The sequence below is a fragment of the Macaca mulatta genome, chromosome 1, assembly GCF_049350105.2.
Source record: "Macaca mulatta isolate MMU2019108-1 chromosome 1, T2T-MMU8v2.0, whole genome shotgun sequence".
NCBI lineage: Eukaryota > Metazoa > Chordata > Mammalia > Primates > Cercopithecidae > Macaca > Macaca mulatta.
The window spans coordinates 58673401-58698782 of NC_133406.1; the positions used below are offsets into that span (position 1 = coordinate 58673401).

At 52.6% G+C, this 25382-nt stretch overlaps 2 protein-coding genes and 1 long non-coding RNA gene across 13 annotated transcripts in view; 1 reads left to right on the forward strand and 2 right to left on the reverse strand.

Moving 5' to 3' along the window:
- KIF21B (kinesin family member 21B) overlaps positions 1 to 3721 on the reverse strand; it is a 57893-nt gene extending 54172 nt beyond the window's left edge. For all 8 annotated transcript variants that reach the window (XR_013417480.1, XR_013417468.1, XR_013417474.1 and 5 more), the window contains exon 1: positions 3350 to 3721. Coding sequence is in view for 4 of the 8 variants with exons in the window: in XM_015120516.3 (XP_014976002.1) it covers positions 3350 to 3390 (41 nt within the window). In the remaining 4 variants the exon portion in view is untranslated. The remainder of the gene's footprint in view (positions 1 to 3349) is intronic.
- A 221-nt stretch (positions 3722 to 3942) lies between these two features.
- LOC106994151 (uncharacterized) lies at positions 3943 to 16672 on the forward strand. 2 transcript variants are annotated; one of them, XR_003731793.2, is made up of 4 exons: positions 3943 to 4080; positions 5504 to 5642; positions 15071 to 15138; positions 16284 to 16672. It is a non-coding gene; the product is annotated as an uncharacterized LOC106994151 (long non-coding RNA). The 2 variants fall into 2 exon arrangements; XR_003731791.2 differs by lacking the exons at positions 15071 to 15138; positions 16284 to 16672 and adding an exon at positions 10177 to 10584 and having other exon boundaries at positions 3943 to 4071; positions 5422 to 5642.
- Positions 16673 to 19509: 2837 nt separating this feature from the next.
- The window catches only part of CACNA1S (calcium voltage-gated channel subunit alpha1 S), a 74944-nt gene continuing 69071 nt past the window's right edge, over positions 19510 to 25382 (reverse strand). For all 3 annotated transcript variants that reach the window (XM_078002574.1, XM_015120489.3, XM_078002571.1), the window contains 6 exons: positions 23983 to 24111; positions 22938 to 23188; positions 21509 to 21594; positions 20624 to 20715; positions 20234 to 20377; positions 19510 to 20087 (listed from right to left, as the gene is read on the reverse strand). In XM_078002574.1, the coding sequence (XP_077858700.1) occupies positions 19836 to 20087; positions 20234 to 20377; positions 20624 to 20715; positions 21509 to 21594; positions 22938 to 23188; positions 23983 to 24111 (954 nt within the window). In that variant the 3' untranslated portion in view covers positions 19510 to 19835. The remainder of the gene's footprint in view (positions 20088 to 20233; positions 20378 to 20623; positions 20716 to 21508; positions 21595 to 22937; positions 23189 to 23982; positions 24112 to 25382) is intronic.

The following is a 25382-nucleotide window of genomic DNA, read 5'->3' on the forward strand; positions in this document are numbered from 1 at the left end:
GAACCCAAATGGGAGAGGGCAGGGGTACAATCTAACATTGTCCCTTGGGTCCCTTGGGCCACCCCCCCCAAACCCCTCCCTATCCCCTACTTAACCCTGTAGTCTCAACAGATGGATGCTGGGCCGGCCAAGCACTGCCAAGCAGACTAAAGGAAGGAAGCTTAGGGAAGCCAGGCAGAGATAAGAGGGGAGGGGGCTAGGCAACACCGAGGTCTCCTCTCATGGTGGGGGCTCAGAGCTGGGGACTTGAAAGGGTCTTAAACAAACTTCCATGTGACTTGGCTTCCTTCCCCAATTTTAATTTTGCCAACTTGCATTTCTTAACAGCTACCCCTTTCTCCCCACATTTGTCAGGCCTGTATCTCTGCAGCCTGGGGCAGGTCACAGCTCCGCCCCACCTCTCTCTAGCCTTGTTACACACCTCCTCCCCCAGGTAACGGCAAGTTCTAGTCCAGCCCAGGAAGCTGAGAATCTTTACAGTACAAGGGGATTAATGGATAAAGGGATCACAGGGCAGGCTGAAGAGGCCGGCCTGGGAATCCCTTGGTGCAAAGCCGACTAGCCTGGGTTCAGGGACAGATGGGCCAGATTCCATCTAGCTGGGGAGGCCACGAGGTGGGGCTTTTGGGGTCTGCTCACCCCTGGACCTTCTTCCCTTACCCCAGACCCAGGTCCTGAAAGTTTCCTCCTCCGGCTCTCCAGGAGCCCAGGCCTTCACTGAAGCATTCCACAGCCAGCCAGCTTCGATCTCCTCATCCCAAACAGATTGCAAGGCCAAGAGTCTTGGGCCTGGCACTTCTCACCTCGTCTAATAGTCCTGGGGCCTCTCTCCTCCCCCCCCCCCGCCCCCCCACACACACATCAGACCACGCCTGTCTCATTCCTGGTCTTCCTTGTCTGAAGAGTTGGACTCCAGGCTCGCTACAAGTTATTCTCATGGAAATTCAGAAAGCACTTCAGTTGGATACAAGAAAGGACTTCCATAAAGTCAGAAAGACAGCCAGACCTGGCAGGAGGTAGTGAGCCCTGGGGTTGGACTAGACCCTGGACAAGCCTTGCCCTTCCCATAAATGCTCTACTCTAGTGCAGCCCACCACCCAGTCTTTCAGGTGAGAGAAGTGATTTCTGGGGGTGCTGCAGGGGAGGAGGGGTAGAAGAGGATCTAAAAACAAGGAGAACTCCCCCTACAGCCCGTCACTGGCACCATCTGCTCTCCTTCCCAGCCCAGCCCAGCCCCAGCTCAGTCCTAAGCTCTCTGATTAGAAACTGGGTTCTGTCCAGACATCGTCTGCCTTCCACGGCCGGCTGCCCATTGAGGTCTGGCGTGTGCCCGGGCTGGGCACTCATGCTGGGGTGGGAGGGGAGGGGTGGGTGGGGCCCTCACCTTCCCGGAGACCCTGCAAGACTGACTTCTGATGCTCAAATGCCCCACCCCCCATACAGATCAGCAACTTTGCCCCCACTTAGGGCAATCTGACTGGGAACCAGAGATGACACACATCGCCGTGAACTGGGTGCAGAGGGCAGACATGATCCCTTCTCTGCAGAAAGGGTCCCGGGAAGCCTCTAGAGGTGGCAGTGGGAAGAGAACATCAGCTTATCCTCACTGTGCCAATCCCATGAGGCTCCCCGGGTGGGAGACCCACATCTTTTCACCCCAGTCCAGCCTGGAGACCCTGAACAGAGGTGGGGGCCTTTGTTTAGCTCTCTCCAGCAAGATGGAATCTAAAGGAAACCCCCACTGTGGAAAGGGCACCCCCAAGCCCCTTCCTTCCCAGTCCTCGTTCACAATGGGTGGGGGCCAGAGGGGCCAGAGCTTCATTTCCCTTTTATGGTGTTCTTGGACTCTCCCAATCTGCTGCAGATGCCATATTTACATTTCTCACTCCCACCCCCGGCCATGCAACCCTCCCTCGACCTCCACAAGATCCTGCTGCAATGTCAGCCCCAGCAGCAGCCTGGCCCCGCCCCAGCCAGCCCACCAGGCACCTGCAGGGCTCCTCTTTGTCTCTCTGGCTGCTCAGGGCCAGGAAAGCTGTTCTCAAGTGATTCTTGAGTGCTGCCTAGGGTGCATGGGTGGGGGTGCCTCAATCTCCTTCCCTCCAGCTGAGCACTGATCAGTGTCAGCTCCTCTCTGGGCTGCAGAGGGCCAGCCAGGTGGCCGTGGTGAGGGGCATCTGCCCTGGGGCAGGAAGAGGAAAGCTTTTTCCTTGCCATCTCTGACTCCGTCTAGGAGCAACCTCCCCGGGTCCCTGGAATCTGGGTCACATATGACCCAAGGGATCTAGAGACCTGAGAGACCTACCCTAGACCTGGACAATCCCCCGCCCCCTCCATCATACAGGGCTGGGGCAGAGATAGACGTTCTTTCCACACCCCTGCCTTGGTGAGCAGCCCCAGATTGGCACGCTGCTGCCAATACACCCCTCTCAAAGAGAAAAAACCAAAGCAAAAACTGGGAGAGGTGGTGAGGTGTAAAGCGTCTCCACCCAGCACAAAGAACACAGATGGCTCAATTTCACAGCATTTCCTGCTCCTGCACCTTTGTGTACCCCTCCCAATAGAACCCACCCAGCCATGTCCTCTCCCTGTCTCATTTCTGCCGGCTCAAGTCCCAGAGCTGTTGAGAATGGAACCCCAGATAAGTCTAGGCAACCCTCCCCTGCTCAATTTTTGTCTGAGTGTCTGAGGATGGGGCATCCACATCACACCCTCCTGCCCTCTCAGAGGGAAGCACCTCAGATACACCTCTTCCTCCCTTCCTAGCCCCATCTCCTCTTGGGACAGGAGTGGCAGGATTCTCCCAGAAAGCCATTGACTTCCCACAGAAGGCCAAGGCATCATCCCAGGTTTTTCGTTGGTCCCCGCACCGGATCTTTGTCTGCAGATCTGGCTCCCAGGGCGGGTGTGCTGCCTTTGCTAGCTGGACCAAGAGCACATAACTAGCTGACTCTCGTGGATGAGGGGGAAATTTCCCTCTGGTATACCCGTATGAGACAGCAGCCTCGTGGGGAGGCGAAGAGGAAACACACAGACGCTCCGGCCTGGGCCAGGGCTGGGTGTGAAATACCGGATTTCCTTGTTTATTCGATTTTCTGATCATTAAGGGCTCCCAAGAGGGACCCAAAATTACCACCCAAACAAAGCCACCTTGCAGTAGTCCGCGGGGTCGCTGCTCCCCGGCGGCAGCCTGGCCAGCGCGCGGCGCCCTCCATCCCGTCCCACGCCGGCCCCTCCCCCGGGAGTGCAGGCTCCAGCCCGAGCGGTGCCCGCGCCCCCCGCCCAAAGCCCACGCGAGACAAAGCCCGAGCCCTCTCCGCGAGGCCCCTTCCATGCCCCGGGTCCCTACCTGACGGCCACCTTGACGCAGCAGTCCCCCTGGCCGGCCATGGCCCTCTGGCTCTAGGGTCTGGGCGTGGATCAGAGGCGGGGGTCTGGGGGCCAATGCCCAAGGCAGCGGCTGCGGCTGCGGGAGGCGGGGGCGCGGGCGCGGCTGGCGGAGGCTGCGGCGGCGGCGGCTGGAGGTGACATGCTCGCGGGCTGCAGGCCGAGGGGCTCACCCGCGGCCGGCCCCCCGGGGCTGGGCCCGCGCGCCTCCTCGGGCCATCGGGCGGCGGCGCGGAGCTAGCTGACAGCCGGCGGCGCGACCCGCCGCTCCCTACGGCGCGGCACACGCGCACACACCTCCCACCCGGCCGTCACCTCCCGCCGCAGCGCGAACAAAGGGGGCGGGGGCCGATCCGGCACCGAGCCCGCCCCGAGCCCGCCCCGAGCCCGCGCCGGGCCCCGCCCAGCCCGGGAGCCGCCAATCGAAAGCCCTAATGAGCAGCGGGGGCGGGACTCGCGCCTTTAAAGGGACCTCTTGGCTCGCGGCCACCGGTGGCTGGGGGTAGGGGGCGGGATTGGAGGGTGGGGGTGGGATGGGGGGTGGAGGCGCGGGACGCAGACCACGTTAGAACCTTGGCTCCTGGAGTGGCAGAACCTCAAGCTTCAATGGGACCCTCATTTCATAAATGAAGAAACTGAGATTTAAAGAGGGGAACTACCGAAGGTCACAGAGCGAGTTCGTGGGTAAGCATGGTAAGAACCCTGGTCTCCCGGGGATCTCACAGCGATTGACGGTTTATAGTTCACAAGAGCCAGGAAAGCTTCCCTTCTGCATTTATTCCAGTAAATTCGCCAACCCTTCTTGAAGGGAGTTCTTGCTAGCCCCTAAATAAATTTCCCCCCACCCCCGCCCTGCAGCATTTTAAAGCTCGTGTTTTAGCTGATTCCTGGCCAGGCTCCTAGCCCAAGACTAGCCCCTCCCTACTGCTAGACGACTGTCCCATTGACCTTTATGACCCACAGATGACCCCACTGGGCCTGGCTCACACTCTGCTTGTTGTGGCAGTAGGGCCAGAGGGTCAGTGTGGGAGGCCTGAGCTGCCCTGGGGGAAAGGAAGGAACAAAGGGGGCCCTCAGTTCCGAGCACCTGGGTAGAGAGGCTGGGCGGTGAAGTGGGTGGGGAAGGGAAGAAGGAGGGCAGCTGCCTGCAGGAATGGATATAAAGGACAAGGAGGACCATGGAGACTTTAACACTGGGCCTGGATGGAGGAGGAGACCAATGCTGCAAAGTCACAATTCCCTTCCCAGTCCACCTCCCTCCCTCTGAGCCCAGAGGCCTCTTCCCTGCCCCCTGCCTCCCAACATTGGGGCCATTCACAGGGCCCCTCACCAGCTGCCCTCACTTCACCCAGCTCCCTCCCCTGGAAAGGGCCCAAGAGAAGGACCCAGCTGCAGCTCCAGATGTGGATGGGGCTCTCTGGGGGAGGGGAGCAAGGGGAGTCTGACTCCAGGCCTCTTACATCACCCTCAGATGATGAAACCATGTCAGAGATTTTGGCAAGGGTGTGGACTGGGGTCTGAGGATGCATCTGTTGGTGCCATCTTCCTCCCCTTCCCTCCTCCACTCACAACCCACCACCCCCCGCAATAACTGCTTCATGCAGTAGCTCAGATCCCTGTTTGGCTTGACCTATTAAGGTCAAATCAAAACCAAAGATAATTTTAAGAGCAAATTTCAAGGGCCAATCAACACACCCTTTTCATCCCCATGGCAAAGAGGAGGAGCACTGCGAGCAGTGCCCCCAGGATGGAGGCTGGAGAGGAGGTCTTGGTGGGATCCTGGACCTTTTATTAGCATTTGAATCTAGAGGAAGCTCTCCCTGGGGCCAGGGGATCGCCTCTCCTGGACCAGGAGGCTAGCAGAATGTTGCAGTCAGATCCTGCAACATTCCTCCCCATCTTCCAACCAAAATAAGACGTGAGGAGGAGACTAACACATATGGACCACCTACACAAGGTATTTTATGCACATATTCTCATTTTATCCCTGTAACCTTGTGAGATAGGCTTTCTTATTCTTTTTAAATTTTGCAGATGGGGAAACTGAGCCTCACATGTATGAATTCCAGCATATAAGCAACAGACTCCGGATTTGAACTTGTATATCTTGTTCCAGACTTCCCAGATGACCACCAAGGTGGAAGCGATGGTGATGCCAAGGCGGAAGGGATGGTGATGCCCAGGCAGAAGGGAGCTAGGCTGGCCCAGGCTTTTCCTGTAGGCATAGCGGGCTCCAGGTTCAGCCTTCCCGGACGGTAATGTTGCTTTCTGAAGAGCTAATTTCCCGCCAACTCATCTCTGGACTTCTCTGGGGCCCAACTCTGATTTCCTGCCTGCAGGAGGTCCCCTCTGACTTCCGATAGTAGATGATCCTTCTGACTCACAGTTCTACTGCTGGGAAATGCCTCCAGAGCTGCTGCCCACCCCCTCTGCATCCCTCCAGGTCACTGGGTGTCAAGTCAGGGGAAGCAGGGATGCACATGGGTGGGAAACTCAGGCCTCCTAAATGTCAGAGCCTCAGGACTTTGGCTACTCAGAAGTAGCTCCCTCCTGGGCCAGGAAGCAGCAGGGCAGCCAGCATCCCGACGTCACTCCTGGACTCTGCTGCTCAGAGGCTAGACAGAGAACCAAGGTGGGAAAGAGGCTTAAACCACAGCGTGGGGAGATTTAGGTTAGGTGGGTCAGAGGAAGTTTAGGACAAGACTTGTCCTTTTCGGGCTCTGTCCAGCTTCAGCACAGCCACTGCTTCCTCTCTTTGGTTTTTCCCATCCCCCTGTCTCCCACCACCTCTATCCCCTTCCAGCTTTTCTTCTTTCTTTCCCCCCTTCCCAGACCCCAAAGTTTCTCAGGATTAGCTGCCCATGTGCATATCTCCCCCACCCCCAAATCTTTCCTCACTGTCTCACAGAAACAGGCAAACACACACACATGCACACAACCATGAGTGGCCCTGAGAGTTCCCTGATTGGACTGAGGTTGGAGCCCCAGCTCTTGTCCTGAGCTGAGGCCCTTCCCCCAGGTATCTTGGGGCTTCTTCCATCATTTCTCTTGACAGGAGCTGTGGGCGTCTGGGCAGATGGGAACCTGGGGGAGGTGTGGGGAGCACTCTCTGAGGCAGGAAGCTCCCACACTACTGTAGTTAAAATACTCCGGCAGCAACTTGGGGCAGCCATCTGGGATGCCCAGATTTCCCAGGACACTCAGCTCTCAACAACAACCCTATAGGAACAAATTAAAAACCTAAGAGATAGTTGTAGGCCCTGGAAATGTCTCCCAAAAGTGGCCTGAACTTGAGTTCTGTTTCCTTTTATCTTCTTCAGGGTTAGCATTGGGCATTGGCATTTACAAAAACTCTCTAAGCATTAAGCAAAAGTTATAGGAGTGGAAGATACAGCATTCTGGATCTCCAGTCCTAATACCCAGCCACACCCCAGCAGCTATGCATGGTTCCATGGGAAAACAGGCATAGCCCATCCTGCTGGCATATAGTCCAGCCACATCTTCCAATGCCCACCTGGAGACTGAGCCCAGTTCTGCCCAGCAACAGGAGCTCAGAGCTCTAGAGAGCCTCTCCTGGGGTGCAGACTCAGGAGATCTTAGCTCAGGAGCAGACTTAGCCTGACTTCCTCTTTTATAGGAGGAGACAGACTTAGTTACAGAGGAAACCAGAGTTGTTATAAATAGCAAGGAAGGGAGAAAACTGCTATGGATTACAAACACACCATCAATCTTAAACTATTTTTAGTTTCAAATAATAATGAGAGTCTAATTAATGCTCTGTATAACTTCAAATGTGGGATCTTTATCTACCTTTCTACTTTGTGATGCTTTCTAATACAGTATGAGGGCCAAAGGCAGGAAGAGCTATGGGCAATTCTCAATGTTACCAAATCCTAGATATGGAAAGAACCTGAGAAATTTAGTCTAGCCCTTTCATTTTCTGTGAAGAAACTGAGGCCCAGAGAGGTCAAAGGACTTGTCCAAAGTTGCACAGTAAGATAGGGACTGAGCAGTGACTAAAAGCCTAGTCCCTGTACTCCAGAAGCAGGGCAGTTCCACAACAGCACAATAGAACCCAAAGGCTAAACATCTATGGTTGGGCTGTTGGTGAGTTTATAGCCTGGATAAAAGTTAGGTCTGGGCCAGGTGTGGAGGCTCACGCCTGTAATCCCAGCACTTTGGGAGGCTGAGGCGGCTGGATTGCTTGAGGCCAGGAGTCCGAGACCAACCTGGCCAACATGGCAAAACCTCACCTCTACTAAAAAATACAAAACTTAGCCAGATGTGATGGCACATGCCTGTAATCCCAGCTACTCAGGAGGCTGAGGCACAAGAATCGGTTGAACCCAGGAGGTGGAGATTTCAGTGAGCTGAGATCGCACCGCTGTACTCCAACCTGGGGAACAAAGCAAGACTCTGTCTCAAACAAACAAAAAAGGTCTGAATGAAATAGCAAAAGACAGCCCAGAAGCTGAAGTGTGGTCTTCTGCGTCCCAGAGTTTTGGGTTCAAATCCCAGCTCTGCAACTGACTAGCTATGTAACCCTGGGCCGGTGTGTAACTACTCCAAGCATCAGCTCCCACATCTCAAAATGAGGATAATCACACTCACTTCATTACAGGACTATTATGAGGTTTAAATGAGGTAACGTGGGTCAAGCATCCAGCACAGTGCTCAGCAAAAAATGGATGTTAATTTCCTTCACATTTCTCTTGGATTCTCTATCCCTTCTTCAATGGACTCCTATCCTCTAACTGGACAGAAGGGCAGATTTGTCATAAAGCAGTCACGTGAGGGATAAGAAGTCTCACATGAGTGTGAATGAAGTTGGGGGTGGGCGGGGGATAGTTTATGGCAATGAAGTTTGCCTGGCGCAAGTGGTCAGTGTCAGATCCAGAGGGTGGGAGAAGACAGATTTGCGGAAAATTATCCATCCTCTGCTAACCACTCAGTGACGGGCCTCGGGGTCCGGGGTCAGTGTTTGCAGGGGAGGAGGGAGGCTGGGCATGCTGGGTCCTCATTGTACACAAATACCCGGGCCTCAACCTCACCCGTGTGCCACACTGTGCCAAGGGTGTTACATAACATTTCTCTTTTAATCCTCACAACAATCTATGAGGCAAATACTCTTCTCGTCCCCATTTTGCAGAAGAGGAAATGAGCTCAAAGGTCACTTGGCTAGTGTAGTAGTCATTAGTGCTGTCTCCAAATATTTCCGGCTCTCTGCCTTCTGGCACAAGGTAGGACTGCATGTTCTCACTCTTCTTTGATGCTAGCTGTGGACATGTGAACAACTTTAACCAATAAAACGTGGCGGAACTGATGTGCGTTAGCTCTAGCGGAAGCATTAAGACTCTGGCACCCTCACACCTATGTTGTTCATAGAGTGTAAATGAGAAATAAACTTTCATTGTGTTAAACCACTGAACTTACAAGTTGTGTGTTGCCATGGCAAGCCTGGCCTACCCTGACACAGTTAGGAAGGGGCAGAGCCAGAGTTCGGAGGCCTGGTCTGTAAAGATGCCAGATGGCGTGAGTACCTTCCAGAGATCGACCTGCTTGCCTAAGACACACAGAAGCCCCTTTCTGGGCTACTTAGAGCCCTGTGGGGCAGGGGAGGAGGGTAGGCAGCCTCCCTACCCTTATCTCTTTCCCTCCTGATTTGACTGTGATTTTATGGGGTTTCCAGGTTGCTGAGCCCGGGGGAACTGACTAAATGAGTGTGGTTTTGTAGGAACACTTAGGGGCTCATAGTTTTCTGGTTAGCTACTACTCATAGTCTTCTGGTTAGAAGTGCTGAGCTACTTCTCAGGGCTCTCCAGGAGACACTCTGAGAAGTAATTGGAAAATTCCAACTTCCTCCCTGCCCATCACCCAAATAGGAAATAGCTGGGTATCAGGACATGCCTGCATTCACTCCCAAATTAAAGATCAACCCTACTCAAGTCACTCTTTGCTTTGGGACTCAGTTACTCCTCTGTGAAATGGAGCCACTTCAAAGGGTTAGGGTAACTGCTCAGAGATTCTAGAGGAAGCCCATTCCAGATTGTATAGATCTTCTCAGAGGTGCCTGCAAAATGAGAACAGCTACTATTTCTGAACATTGTGCTGGGCATTGCACCAAATGCTTCAGATTCATACGGTCATGGAATGCTCACACAACCCATGGAGGTAGGAACATAAAGAAAGCCAGGATACCAAGAGGTGCACAAGGTCACATTGCAAGTGGTGGGCAGGGTTCAGACTCAAGCATGCTGCCTGCCCGTTTCATCCTCGGCTGAATTACAGGGAGGGAAAAGGATGAATCTGGTCTTGGCAGCTGCTGAGCTGCCAAGAAAGTGAGCACAGCCCCCTAAGGAGTTATGAGCTTCACTTGTCTACATAAATACTTGCCCATGAAGGACCCCAGCAGCTTTGTCATAGGCCCAAACTGGAAACACCACAAATGTCCATCAACAGGGGAGTGGATTAAGAATCTGTGGTATATCATATGGTGGGATATTATTTAGCAATAAAAAGGAATGAACTATTGATACATGATAGAATGTGGATGAATCCCCAAATTCATTATGCTCAGTGAAAGAAGCTAGACGAAAAAGAGCACATACTGTACAATTCCACTGATGTACAAATTCTAGAAAATGTAAACTATAGTGTCAGAAAGCAGATCAGTGGTTGCCTGGCAAGGGGAGGGACCTGGGAGGGGTAGGAGGACATGAGGGCATGAGCAACGTTTTGAGGTGGTGGGTATATTTATTTATTTATTTATTTAATTTTAGATTTTTTGAGACAAGGCCTTGCTCTGTCACCCAGGCTGGAGTACAGTGGTGCAATTGTGGCTCACTGCAGCCTCAAGCTTCCCAAGCTCAAGGGATGCCCCCCATCTCAGCCTCCTCACAGGCGCACACTGCACCACCACACCTGACTCATTTTTGTATGTTTGTAGAGACGGTTTCACCATGTTGCCCAGACTGGTCTCGAACTCTTTGGCTCAAGCAATCTGTCAGCCTCAGCCTCCCAAAGTGCTGGGATTACAGGTGTGAGCCACTGCACCTGGCAAATTTATTGTCTCAATGGTGGTGATGCTTCCGTGGGTGTATGCTAATACATCTGTCAGACTAATCAGATTATACACTTTGAATATGTGCAGATTATTATACATTAATTACATACCTCAATAAAGCTGTTGAAAAGTAACTTGTCCCAACTTCTTTGTTCAAACAGAGGTGCAGAGTGATTGGTGACTTCTCCTGGGCCATGAGGACAGTCAGTTAAAGTCCTGGCTACCTCTTCCTGAGACCACATGGCCTATGGCTTCATGGAAGGTGCCACCTCCCAAGAAGGGGCTAGTGGCAGGGAAGTCGAGAACCAGAGAGACGGAAAGGTGGCATAAAACAGGAGAGGGAGACACTGGAGAGGGGCCGGCAAGAGGCCAGGCTGGGGACGTCAGAGAAGAGGAAAACAGAGATGAAGCCACAGGCCTGAGGACAAGGGAAGAGGAGAGACAGGAGATGGGACCCCTTCCCAGACCTGGTGATGAGGAGGAGGCTCTGAGCAGTCCTAGCCAGGCCCCAGAGGAGCCATTCCCTTCCTTTGACAGATGCCACCCGTGTACGCCCCTGCCCCCGATGAAGTTAACAAATCACCACCACCAGCCTACCCTGGCCTGGTTGCTGTTGACGTTCAGTCCCCAGGATGCATCATTTTCTTGGATTTTAATAGATAATTGCCTTGGCCAGACCCTGCAGAGCAAATTGCCAGCAAATGTTCATTTAACACTTTAAAAATCGAGGGGAAGAGGAGAGGGCTTGGAGGCAGCATGTGGAGAGAGGTCAACCTCTAAAGTGCCAGCTCTCCAGAAATGCAGCCAGACTGAGGGTTTTAAGGGATGGTAGTGAATGCCAGCACTCCAGGCAGTGTGTGTGCTGAATCTCATAGGATGGTTTTAGGACCACTTCAAAGGCCTTTTTGACGGAGATAGTCACGTTGGCCTGAGGTGAAACAACTCTGGAAAAGTTAGTCTGTGTCCTCCCTGCAACCCTTGTATTTCCTGACACTTGTATCAGTAGACAGAGGAGACCCTTGGCCTTAAGGAGAATTTGGGAATTACGATCTAGTGAAGATGCGGAGAAGCAGGAAAAGACCCTTTTTTCTCTTTAACTTCTAAACTCGGAGGATCCAAATAGCAGGCCAGGACTGGGTGGAGCAAAGACGTTAAGTCATAACCAAAATTGAAAAGAATGTAGAGGAAGAGGCCCTTTTCTCCCACCCTCCAGTGATGAGGGTCCCTTGGGCTGGAAAAGGGGAAGGAGGAGATAGGGAGCTAGGCCTTGAAGGAAGTCAAACCCTAAGACAAGAGGATCAGATTTGGGGTGCTGTGAGAGGCGAGGGAGGTCTTCCTGGAGAGACAGTCAAGCTCTGACAGTGGCTGGTGCTAGAGTGGCTGGGCCCCCACCTGCAGACCACTCCCCATCATCACTGAGTCAGCCTTCTCCTCCCCGCTCAGAGGGGACTCAGAGAGGGACCTCTCAAGGTGGTCTCAATGAGAAGAGGTACAGAAAGCCCCCATCAATTTTGGTCTGTACGCTGCCCAAGAACCACCCTCCTTGGTGAGCCCCGATCCTAACCATTTTGTGTGGTCAAGACGCATATAAACTGTCCCAAAACAAAAGACAGAGAGCAGGGACTACTAGAGGGTGAGTGGATGTACTCGGGTGGGTCTGGCTAGTGGGGAAACCGACCCTCATTATACCAGGTGAAATATAAAGTTACCATTTTGTAGACAAGAAGGCATAGAATATTGGCAATTTCAAATGATACCATCTAATATGTTCTATGTAGCAGTCTCTTGCATTTGCCCACCTTTCCTCCCTCTCTCCCTCCCTTCCTGCCTTCCTTTTCCCCTTCCTTCCATTTTTTCCTTGCTAGGAATACAAAGTTGATAAAGATTCAATGCCTGCCCCTGAGAAACTCACAGTATGCTTGGAAAAAAACAAACTGCAAACCCCTAATTAGGATACAGTGTAATAAATGCCAATAATGAGAGTTATCAGGTGCTGTAAGAGCACTAAGGAAGCAGCAACTAAGTTTACTTGGGTGATCAGAGAAGACTTGCGGTAGGCACTGTCAGGCTGAGACCCAAGGAGGAGATTGTTGGGCGCAGAGACACTGTCAGTAGAAGCCTGAGAGCGCGTGGCCTGTGCAAGAGGGAGTTGTTGAGTTGCCTGTGGTTGGGCTGGTGCTTGGCAGAGTGTGCAAAGGGTTTCAGGCCAGATTAGTGGAGGATGAGTGGGGATTGGAGGGTAGGGGTGGGTTGTCATGTGAGCCTCACAAGAATACAAAAAGTAAGAGGCTTAAGAATAGTGTCCAGGCTCCCGCTGGACACCTGGTTTCACCATTTCAGGGTCAAGTGACTGCAACTAATTCACTCAGCCTTTCTGAACCTCTGTTTTCTCATTATAAAATGAGATTAGTAGTAATACCTATTTTATAGGTATTGCAGTGATTACATGATATGAAAGGCAAAATGCTTAATGAATCAGGCTTAATGTGTGTTATAACCATGATTGTTCTACAGATGAGGAAACCAAAGGGCAGAAACATTTTTAGGAGAACACACCAGTGGGAATGGGAGTGGGTGTTCTCCAAGTCCAGGGCCTCGCTCTGCTGCACCCTGCACGTTTCAGGACAGCCTTTCTGAAGCTTGGCTGAGGGAGCCTGGAGTCTCTTCCTGGCTCTTCTCGTGAACTTAGTGATGTGAGGTACATGGGGTTGTTTCCTTCCCCGGGCCTTCATTTCCCTTCTCCCCACCATGGAATCTCTCTTTCTTCATTTGACTTTATTTTTATTTATTTTGTGAGATAGGGTCTCACTCTGTTGGCCGGGCAGGAGTGTGGTGGTGCAACCATGGCTCACTGCAGTCTTGACCTCCCAGGCTCAAGGGATCCTCACACCTCAGCCTCCCAGGTAGCTGGGATGACAGGCACGCACCATCATGCCTGGCTAATTTTCTTTGTTTGTTTGTTTGTTTTGTTTTTGTTTTTGTTTTTGTTTTGAGACAAAGTCTCACTCTGTCACCCAGGCTGGAGTGCAGTGGTGTGATCTGGCTCACTGCAACTTTGCCTCCTGCGTTGGAGCAATTGTCCTGCCTCACCCTCCCAAGTAACTGGGATTACAGGTGTGCACCACCATGCCTGGCTAATTTTTGTATTTTTAGTAGAGATGAGGTTTCACCATGTTGGCCAGGCTGGGCTTGAACTCTTGACCTCAGGTGATCCTCCACCCACCTCGGCCTCCCAGAGTGCTAGGATTACAGGCATGGGCTACTGCACCCAGCCTCCTCTGAACCTTTCAAACCCCAGTGTCTGTCTCACCAAGGTATGCGACACCGTTGCATTTTCAGCTGACAAGACCAGAATCATCGCTTGCACCTTGTATTTGTGGCCAATCTCTTTTAAAAATACTTCTGTGCTTTGGTTTCCTCAACTGGACTTTAAGTTCCATTGAGACACACAGTTATGGACCACAGGGGAAAGTTACCATGGAATTAGAAGGCTGGAGGGCACATCCCAGATCTGCCACTTACCAACTGTAGACCTCTCAGTGGCCTCATTAGGAAAATGGCAGGAGGATGACCTGTGGTGGGGTTGGCACTGTGAACTGTCAGCCCCAAGGCTGGGGTGACATGAACTAGGGATCAAATGCCAGAAGAATGGGGGCATAACCTTGTGAAATAGGAGTTGGGGTTAAGCTCAGCCTTGCCTTGGCAGTGTCTTCTCTAGCAGTCTGGGGCAGGAGCCGACCTCTACATCCATGCCAGTTGGTGAGAGCTGGCAGGGCCTCTAGGAGGACGAGGCCTGTTGCTGAGGTGTGTGGGCTGCCCATTGCTGCTGCCCTGTGCCCCCTAAAGTGCCCGGGTTCCCCCAAGGTTGGCTTTCTCCTGTCTTACAGATCTGACCCCATCACTAGCCAGCATCAGACAGAATCAAAACAACGGCTTCCTTCCCTTCCTGTGCCAGGTCCTTCCTCAATCACATTTGCATCTCACAACCACTTTAGGAGTAGGAATGACCTTCCCATTAGACAGAGGGAGGAGCAGAGACCTCAAAGGATTATATGAACTGCCTGACCATCGCTCAACATGGATACAGGGGAAGGGGATTCGGGCTTCCAAGGCTCTGCTCGGAAACACCTTGCAGACAACAGCCACCACCTCCCTGCCTCAAGAACCCAGGACAGGCAACTTGGCAGGAGTCCCTCAGGGCCAGGGAGCTCCTCCCCATTCTGAAGACAGACTGGAACTGAGGCCCACCCTCTTCCACCTTTCCAGAGACCCTCCAACTGAGCTCCACACCCCCTAGATGGAGGGCTTCCCTAGCCCCCACAGCCCCAGCATGTAGCTTTGTGTCTACCCCTCCTGCCAGCCACACCCCACCCCTTCTGGCAGAACCCCCCACCTAGCAGCTGGGCCCCGTGTCTGCAGGGAACTGTCAGGGAGAAGACAGGGGTCTGGCAGACACTGTCCCTGGCCAGTGCCCCCAGGTGACAGAAGGGGGCCCACCTGCTCCTAGGGATACACTGTCTGTCAGGGGGTCCTGCTGAGGGGCGTCTGTCTTCTCTGTATTTGCCCACTTTCCCTCCCTCCCACCTCAGGCCTCATCCTGCCACAATTTGTTCCTTTTAGGCTTTGAGTAGCCCGGCAGCCCTATAAGGGGAAACCCGCCTATGAGTTGAAGCGAAGCTGGTGCAGAGGTAGGATTTTGCACATTCTGATAAATTACAACATCTTATATGTTGCAAAGGAAAATGCCTGAACTTTTCCATAGAGTGAAGACCTAATAGGAAAGTTTCTCAAAGCCTGTGTTTACACATGTATCTGTTAGTTAGGCTGGGAGGGACAGCATAGATTTGACAAATGGTGTACCATTAAGGATGTGGAATTAGATGCTAAACTGACTCCCACCTTGGCTCTCTTATGAGCTGTGTGGTTAGGCAAGTTACGTTTGTTCTCTCTGTGCCTTTTATTTATTTATTTATTTATTTTTTTGAGAAGGAGTTTCGCAGTTGTCGCCCAGGCTGGAGTGCAGTGGTGTGATCTCGGCTCACTGCAACCTCTGCCTCCCAGGTTCAAGCAATTCTCCTGACTCAGCCTCCCAAGTAGCTGGGATTACAGGCACACACCACCATGCTCGGCTAATTTTTTGTATTTTTAGTAGAGATGGGGTTTCACCATGTTGGCCAGGCTGATCTCAAACGCCTGACCTCATGTGATCCACCCGCCTCAGGCTCTCAAAGTGCTGAGATTACAGGTGTGAGCCACTGCACCTGGCCCTCTCTGTGTCATTTTTGCAAAGTGAGGATGATGATACCTTTCTTAATTGTTAAGAGGATTAAATAAATTAGTATAATGGCAAAACCCTTGGAAGAGGGCCTGCCATATAGTTCGCTTTCTTTTTTTTTTTTTTCAGTCTTATTTTGTCACTCAGGCTGGAATACAGTGGTGCAATCATAGCTCACCTTGAACTCTTGGGCTCAAGCCGCACTCTCACCTCAGCTTCCCAAGTAGCTAGGGCTATCAGATCATGTTACCACGTCCAGCTAATTTTTAATTGTGTGTGTGTGTGTGTGTGTGTGTGTGTGTGTGTGTGTGTGTGTAAAGACAGGGGTCTTCCTACATTTCCCAGGCTGGTCTTGAACTCCTGGCATCAAGCAATCCTTCCACCTTGGCCTCCCAAAGTGCTGGGATTACAGGTGTGATTCACTGCGTCCAGCCCTAGTTGACACTCTATATGTGGTAGGCATTACTACGAGATGTTCAGATCCCTCATAAATAAGAGTGTCCTTTTATAAAACTCTACAGCATACACTTATGTTCCATTTTATCTTGTCTTCCCTAGAGATGAGTCGATTGAGCAGAAGACAGTGTAAGCAGCTGTGGGGGTGTTGAGTACTCCCTCCTGCCTGTGGGAGCTGCACCATGGAGTCTAGCTTGTTATCCTCCAGAGGCAGAGCCCCACATCCCTGCCTCCTCTTGGTATAGATGGACAGCCATGGTGGTGGAGGCTGCAGAGCTGAGCAGGTGATACTGGGCAGCGACCCTGCTGTGGGCAGGGTCCACACCCCATAGCTCTTTCCTGCATTTATTTAACAAGCGACATTGAGCCAGCAATCTCTGTTGAAAAGTGCTCAGCCCTGGAGACAGAACTGTGAACAACGTGGACACAGCTCCTGCTTTGTGAAGCTTGGTGTCTGGCTGGGGTAAAAATAAACAAGCAGTTACAACACAGTTACGATCCCCACTGTAACGGAGGAGAGATGGCAGCCAAATTTCTGGGCCAGGCTACTGAGAGTTTGGGGGTGTTCAGAGAAAGCTTTCTGCAGGAAGTAATAGCAAAGCTAAGGTTTGAAGGGTGACTAGAGCTCCGTCAGGCAGAAGGCTCAGGACGCTTCCAAAGAGAACAGTACATGTGAGCTCAGAGGTGAAAGCTCCCTCTGGGTGGGGTGAACAGGAGACTTGGGCAGGGTCTGATCTGGGAGAGGCTTGTGAGCCCAGGCAAGGGTTTTGCTTGCTATTCAGGGGCTTTGGGCGTGCCTTTAAAAGTTTTCAGCAAGGAGACAAGATGACTGGTTCTTCCTTTTAGAAAGATCAGAGACAGATGGGGAGCAAGAGAAAAGAGGAGACTGGAGGCCGTTCAAAGGCTGTCACAATAGATAAAGCACGAGATGATGGTTGAACGGATCAGGAAAGTGACCGTGAGGATGAAGAGAAAGGAGACAGATGTGAGAGATACTTAGGAGGACAAATCTGTGGGGCATGGTGGGAGGGGGAGGTAGGCATCCAGGACAACACCCAGACTTCTGGTTTGAATAAGGAGTGGGCTTCCCCGAGACCAGCAACACCAGAGGAGTAGCAGGCTTTCGGGAAAGGATAAGAGGCCACCACTGGACAAGGTGAGCATTAGGCACAAGTGGGACGTCTATGCAGAGTTGTCTGGGAGGAGCAGGATACAGATCTGGAGTTTAGGACAGATTTTGACTAGAAATACAGATTTTGGAATTACTGGCACATACATGCAACTAAGATATGAACGTGTACTACAATGAGAAGAAAAGGTCAAGGAGACAGAGTCTACCCGAGAGGTAGGCAGGCCAAGGGAGAACTCCCAAGGAAGATTCAAGTTGGAACACTCAAGGGGTACGAGGAAATTCAGGAGATCTGACACTCGGGGGGAATTTCAGGCAGGGAGGAGGGTAAATTGTATCTCATGCTGCCTGGAAGTCAAGTAAGGTAAAGATGTAAGAGTCCACTGGGTTAGCAACCAGATAGTGACATTGGTGAGTGTGGTTTCAGAGAAGGGGTGGGGCAGAGGCAGACTGCCTAGAGAGGAGAAATGAGAATGGAAGGGGAAATAGAAATGTGGACAAGGAGACCATACAGGTAAGAAGTTTGGTCCTCAGTCAGGAGCAGTGGCTCACGCCTGTAATCTCAGCACTTTGGGAAGCTGAGGCGGGCGGATCACTTGAGGTCAGGAGTTCAAGACTAGCCTGGACAACATGACAAAACCCAGTTTCTACTAAAAATACAAAAATTAGCTGGGCGTAGTGGTGCACACCTGTAGTCCCAGCTACTCGGGAGGCTGAGAGAGGAGAATCACTTGAACCCAGGAGGTGGAGGTTGCAGTGAGCCGAGTTCATGCCACTGCACCCTAGCCTGGGTGCCAGAGTGAGACTCTGTCTTTAAAAAAAGGGTCAACAGATGATAGATCATAGATGACGGATGGATGGATGGAGGGAGGGAGGGAGGGATGGAGGGATGGATGGAAAAAGAGAGAGGGAGACAGAAATAGGGAAATAGGATGGCTGCAGAGTCAGGCTGCTAAGAGGGAGTCACCTGGAATGTGTTCCATGCAGCTAGAAGGGGCCTACAGAGAGGCAGAGAGAGGGGATAAGGGCTGGGGTAGAATCCGAGCAGCTGGCAGGAGAGCACTGGCTTCCACTGGGTCAGAAGGGAAGGAGGAGAATGCGACAGCAGAAACAGGAGGGTTCATCAGTGTGGGGACAGGAGCTGTGGGAGGAACCTTCTGGTAGCTTCTATTTTTTTTTTGTGGAGAAGGGAGCAAAGCTAGCTGCTGGTGTTGGGGTTTGAGCAGAGAAGAGCATTGAGATTGCTGCACTGACAGGGACTAGGAAGCATTGGGGCCCTGTTGAGACTGGGGGCAGGGACGTACAGTGCATTGAGAGTGTGAGTGTCCCTGCCCTGCATGACTGATACCCTAGGCCTGGCTGAGAAGCCCAGAAGCTGCCTGGGGGTTCGCCAGGAGGCTGCACGGGGAGGCCAGTGTGGTTTCCACAGCAACAGCCACAGAGCAGGCGCTTGGCACAGGCTTAATGACGGAATGGCGAGAAGAGCAAGGAGTCCAGTGAAGGGGGAAGGATGCTGTGGGGACGCAGAGGCCCCGGCACAGAGTCCTGTCCTTGCCTCTGGCTGTGCACCCCAGGGCTGTCCCATCACCTCTCCATGCCTCCATTGCCTCATCTTTAACGTGGAATTCACACCTACCTCGCATGCTTGTGGTGGCAATGAAATGAATATTGTAACTGAAAGTGCTTTGTAAACATAACGTATTGCGGCCCCTGGCATGAGAGCAGGCGTGTAGGTGGCACACAGCAGGCACTTGGTAAACAGTAGCTACTGTTACTCATCGTTACTTGGTGTGGCTGAGAGGAGCCCTGGAGAATGTAGATCTTTGGTATTCAAGGCCATAAACAGGGGGCAGTTGAGGGCTCTGAGAGCCTGTGTTGGCAGTGGACTCTGGCCAATGCCTCACGGTCACAGCTTAGAAGATGTTTGGCATTGGTGTGACCTGGGGTGTGTGATTGCTTCTAAGGCCACCAGTCCTTCCTGGGGTTGCTTGGTCCCGGTCAGTGGACTTGGCTGTGGACTTCCAGGAGAACCCACAACAGGTCCCTCTCTGCCTCATGCAGAAAAAAATCCAGATGACCCCTCTGTCTTTCTCCATGCCCAGTCTCCCAAGCCCATGGGGAGGGTTCCTGGGGAAGGGACTGGGGGAGAGGGAAACACAAGTGTAGAAGAGTCCAAAAAACTGGACAAGCAGAGGCCAGTTGCCAGTGTCACAGGCCTGGAGATTTTAATGTCCTGCAGGTGGGAGTGACCCTAGGCCAGACAGACACAGACACCAACTAGGCCTTTTTGAATGACATCAGAAGCTCCATCCAATCATGCCTCTTGCTGGTTGAGGGGCAGGGCCTGTCCAGCTACTTCCTCCCCACTTTTTGAGGTGGTTCCTGACCACCCCGCCTCAGGCCATGCATCTAGCTGCTGCGAGGGAGGGAGGCTGCTGTGGTGGGCTAGCCCTTCTCCACCCCAGTAACCTCCCCACCCCCATTGGTCATGCCAGCTCTAAGCCCATGCTGATGCTGTGTGGGCATCACAGCCTGGGAGGAATAAGGGTCTCCTGGGAGCCCTGGTGCTGGTCAAGGCTGCCCAGGGAGGAACCGAGGTTCAGGCATCCCAGGGAGCTAGCCATGCCCTCTGGGGCCTCTCGTCCTTTCAGTAGCTCTGTTGCCATGACCTCCACTTCCTCTGGTTCCATTTGGCAGGCATCTGCCAGGGCCTGGCCTGTTGCCATGATGAAGTTTGCATCAGCTGCCAAGGTGCCCAGGCCCCCTCGAACCAGAGCCTGCAGGGAGGAGAGGAGGCTGGGTGGGGTCTTCCTGGGGAGCCACCTTTGGGGACCTGCCTGTTGGCCCTACCCTCTCTCCATGCCAGGTCATCACAGGGCCACCGCTCAATGCAGCCACTGCTGTGACCCAGCCCCCGGCTCACCTCTTGGATCAGCAGGGTTGTAGCTGGCGCTGAGCACCTGGAAGTATTCTCCCCGGTGCTCCTGCTGTGGGGTGTCTCCTCGTGCAGAGACCCTGGTGTGGAGCTCCTTCTGTCCTCAGGCATGGGGGACTCCACCCTGGGGCACTGTTCCAAATGCACAAAAGCAAAGACCCCCACGGGGGTGCTGGAGCCCACCAATGAGCAAAATTCCAGATCATCTGAGGGCAGCTCAACCAAGATCCACGGAAAGGGGAGGATGAAGGGATCCCCTCCCTTCTGTACTATTGGACACATTGCTGCCCAGCCTTCCCCCGCCACGGTCCCACTCCAAGTATCAGGCCAGGCAGGGTCTCTGTATGGAGTTTGCTCCCAGGCCCCTGCCCCTGTTACCTGGCAGGGGGCAGGAGGTGCCTGGCCTCTGGGCATTGCCCTCTGGGTCATCAGTCCCTTTAGCTTCTCCACACAAGGTTTGCTGTGGGGTCCTGTGGGCAAGAAGGGGCAAGGATAAGAGGGGCTGCTGACTCCTGCCAGGAGCCACGAGTCAACAGAGGCTCGCTTGGCCGGCTAGCCACACTCTGTGAGCGCTCTGAGATTCTCACGGCTGCAGAAGATGTCTTAGAGGGTAGACACATGATGAGGCCCAGCCAACTCCAGGCCAGGCAGGGCTGCCCCAACTTTACTGGCCTGGTAGCTCTTCTTGAAGGTTTGGGAGAGGGGATAAGGGCCAGAGCCTCTGGCCAAGCTGGTTCTCTGTGGTCTCTGGGTGTGTGCACATTAATGTGAATGTGTGTTGGGAAACACAGCAGTATCCTTATTGCCACTAGCCCCCAGCCTCCCTGGGGCTCCTACTGTCACACAGCAGTCTAGATCATACTAGGAGACTTCAATATCATTTGCGGAAGGGCCCCAGAGTCAAGACATCAGTGTGTCCAGGGGCTGCCCTTCCAGGGACCTGGGGCAATGTGGGGACTCTTGCGCTGGGGATGGTGTAGGGGGCTGGGTGAGTTTCCTGGGAGGCCAGCAGAGGGCCCTTTAGCATGCACGGGCTTTCCCCCTTCCACCTCATTCAGCCACCTAGATGGTGCCCTGCTTCCCCACTTGGACAAGAAGCTGGCCCTGATGGTTTTCCCATTCCAGGGCCCAGATGATTGCCATTGTAACAGGCTCCCAAGCCAGCCCTCCCAGCCAAGTTCCCAGACTCTAAGAAAAGAGTGGGGCTTCCCGGACTCCTCTGGAAGAAGACTCAAGCTTCTTAGATGCACAGAATGCACTGACCCAGGGCCCTGCAGGGTTGGCCAAGGGCTCCTCCTCTGATAGCAGATGTCTCTGTCTCTTCTGGGAACTCCCTTTCATAGTGGACACTGAAATGGAAGCAAGGCTGGGTAAACCAGAGAAGGCTGCTAGCTCTCTTGCCATCCCTGCCTCTCTGTGGCCCCAAACATCCTTTTCCCTTAGAGCCTGTACAAGGCCAACCTAGTATAGTAGCCATGACTCCAGGGCTGACCCTCCCACCAATGTGCCCCAGCCGGCCCTGACTCTCTAGGAGGAAGGAGCCCAGTGCATTCCTGACTCCACTCCTTTGCTCAGTTGCTCCCTCTACCCTTTCTACATTCTGTTCATCTTCCAAGGCCCAGCTGCAGCTTCCCAGCCTTTGGAACCCTGCTTCTCCATCTCGGCCACACACAGGATCACCTGAGGAGCTCAAAGGTGAGTGGTGGCTGTGTCCCACACCCAGCATCTGTGGTGAGGCCCAGGCCTTGGGATTTGCAGAAGCTCCCTGGATTATTTAATGTGTAGCCAAGGCTGAGAACCATTCTAGGTCTTTCTAGCCCATGGTGATCCATACCCCCTCTGCACTCTCAGGACACTAAATCTCCGTAATTATTTGGTGTTTTTGTTTGTTTGTTTGTTTTACTTTGTTTTGTTTTGTTTTTTTGAGGCAGAGTCTTGTTCTGTCACCCAGACTGGAGTGCAGTGGCACAATCGGCTCACTGCAATCTCCACCTCTTGAGTTCAAGAGATTCTTCTGCTTCAGCCTCCCGAGTAGCTGAGATTTCAGGCATGCACCACCACACCTAATTTTTTTGTGTGTTTTTAGTAGAGATGGGATTTCAACATGTTGGTCAGGCTGGTCTTCAGCTCCTGACCTCAAGTGATCCATCTACCTCGGCCTCCCAAAGTGCTGGGACTACAGGCATGAGCCACCACACCCGGCCTCTGTGATTATTTGGTCCCAATCATATCACATAACATATCACCCAATCACAGATTATATTTAGTCTGCAGCCTAAGGTTGGTGAGACGGGAACCACCCAGCATGGCGGGATCTCCTTGGAACCTAAATCCAGTGATGGAACCTTATTGTCCACGGTCTTTTGTGGTATGTGCTACCACCAAAGGTCCTCTCCTAACCTATCATGTGTTCAATACATCTCAGCTCCTAGACTTGCTGAAGCCAACAGAATAAAAGAACCTCTCAGCATTGGGGCCAATACTGACATGACGTGAGGCTTCCCCCTGCTGGCCAAAGAAGCCCGTGCCCTCCAGGTCGGCCCTTACATTAAGGTACAGGATGGATTGGGGCACAAAGGCAAGCAAAAGACACCCTACAACTTCGGGGTACCCTCTTCCAATCCAGCCTGGAACCTGCTGACATTGTCCTCCCAGTACCTCTACACCCAGGGATGGCAGTGGCCGCCACTACCTGGAAAACGCATGGCTGTTGCTATGGTTGCTGTTGCCATAGGCAACATTGGCATTGGCATTGTTGGTATTGGCACGAGCCAGGGGGTTGGTGCGTGGATCTTGATGGAAGTCCTCCAAGAAGACTGGTGACTCCAGCTCTTCCATCTCTATCTCAGTAAACTGGAGGGGTCTCTGACTGGCCATGACCGGGGGCAGGGAGTTGGTCCTTTCCAGGAAGTTGTCCACCTGGCCAAACAGGCCTCCAGTCCTCTAGGGGCAAGGAGACAAGCAGTGACTAGGGGATGAGGACAAGGAGGGCATGGGGGGCTGTCACTCTGGGACAGTGGTGTTGGGAACAAGCGATAGTATTGGGAGACAAATCTTATAAGGCCAAAGGAGGATGGACTGAGTGGTGAGATCAAAAGAGGAGAATTCCTACCCTTAGAAAGTTCTTCGTTTGATGGGGTAGACAGCACACACCTAAGGAGGTATATAGGGGACACAGGCACACAGAAGAGAAGTGTGGTGTAGGGGAGAGAGGGCTGAATTGGGAGTCTGCAGCATTGGGTTCTAGTCCCCTCTCTGAAACGGATTTACTAGGTGATATTGGACATCTCACATGATCTCTGTGGGCCACCATTTCCTCATGAATAACCCAAAAAGACCTAATTAGGTGTCATTAAAGACCTTCCAGCTCTAAAGTGTTATAAGAAACATCAGACAGCACTGAGGATGGACTGGCCTCAGTGGAGGCAGGCGGGGCATTTGATCCTGGAGGGCCTCTGGGAGATAGGTCGTTGCCTAGGGTTTGTGGGGAGGAAAGGGAAGGGGTGAGATTTGGTAGGGAAAGGCGGGAAAGGGTGTGTTGCATTTGACACCTCTAGTAGGTCAGGTCATTGATTCTGACTTCCAGGAGAGGTGGGTGGTGAGGTGGAGAGACGGAGAGGGATATCTTCAGCTCTCATGTCCCCCTGTCATGTGGCTGGGCTCCTGGCCCTCCTCTCTGTGAGACACTGCCACTTATGGTGTCTAGACCACTAGGGGTGCTCCTGGCTCTCCCTCACCCGGAATATTCCCTCCTCCATTGCAGCCTCCACCATGGCTCTCTCCAGCTCCTCCTCAGCAGCCAGGTCTCCTGAGACCGTGCGACGGATCTCGGGGGCTGCCTCTTCCTCAATGGTCCGCAGTCCTGCCTGGGGATGGCGAAGGGACTCAGTTATCTCTCCAGCCCAGGAGAGGAGACCAGAACCTCTTATTGTTTATTATTTATTTATTTATTTATTTTGAGACAGAGTCTCACTCTGTTGCCCAGGCTGGAGTGCAGTGGCACAATCTGAGCTCACTGCAACCTCCGCCTCCCAGGTTCAAGTGATTCTCCTGCCTCAGCCTCCTGAGTAGCTGGGATTACAGGCATGTGCCACCATGCCCTGCTAATGCTTGTATTTTTAGTACAGATGGGGTTTCACCATGTTGGCCAGGCTGGTCTCGAACTCCTGACCTTGTGATCTGCCCACTTGGCCTCTCAAAGTGCTAGGATTACAGGCATGAGCCACCATACCTGGCTAGAACCACTTTCTGTGGCTTACTTGTTTCTTATCACTGTACCCAGGGCTCTCCTGAAGCCCCAGCCTAGGCCCCACTCTCCCTCTTGGGTTATTGAATGTCTCAGGTACCTGAGAGGCCACCAGGTTCTGCTCTGGCCTCTGGGATAGCCCACACCTTAATTGTTCCCAATGAGTCATCTCTTGACCCCATGGGTGAAAATTTCATGCCCTTCCCAGGCTTCCAGTTTGAGAAGTGTTCTTACTGAGTACAGTCTTCTAGATTAGTGATCTCTATTGATTGCATATGTCATATATATATATATAGTTGGTCAAAGTTAATATCACCAGTAATGGGACAAGTCAAGACTGGTGTCACCTAATAGCTTGTAATGAAAACATAGCATCATTTCTGTGGCATTCTTATCCAAGGTGCATATCCTAGTAATCAGACAAACCCCATTTGAGGGACATACTGACTTGCAGTCTTCAAAAGTGTCAAGGTCATGTCAAGGAAAGACTGAGGAACTCTTCCAGATGGAAGAGATTAAAGAGATATGGCAACTCAATGCACTGTGATTCTGGATTGGATCCTTTTGCTATAAAGGACATTTATTGGGACCGCAAGTGAAATTTGAATGGGGTCTGAGGATTAGAATGTAGTAATGTATCAGCCTGGCATGGTGACTCACACCTATAATCCCAGCACTTTGAGAAGCCGAGGCAGGCAGATTACTTGAAGTCAGGAGTTCGAGACCAGCCTGGCCAACATAGCAAAACCCCGTCTCTACTAAATATACAAAAAGTAGCCTGGCGTGGTGGTGTGTGCCTGTAATCCTAGCTATTCAGGAAGCTGAGGCATGAGAATGGCTTGAATCCAGGAGGCGGAGGTTGCAGTGAGCCAAGATCTTGCCACTGCACTC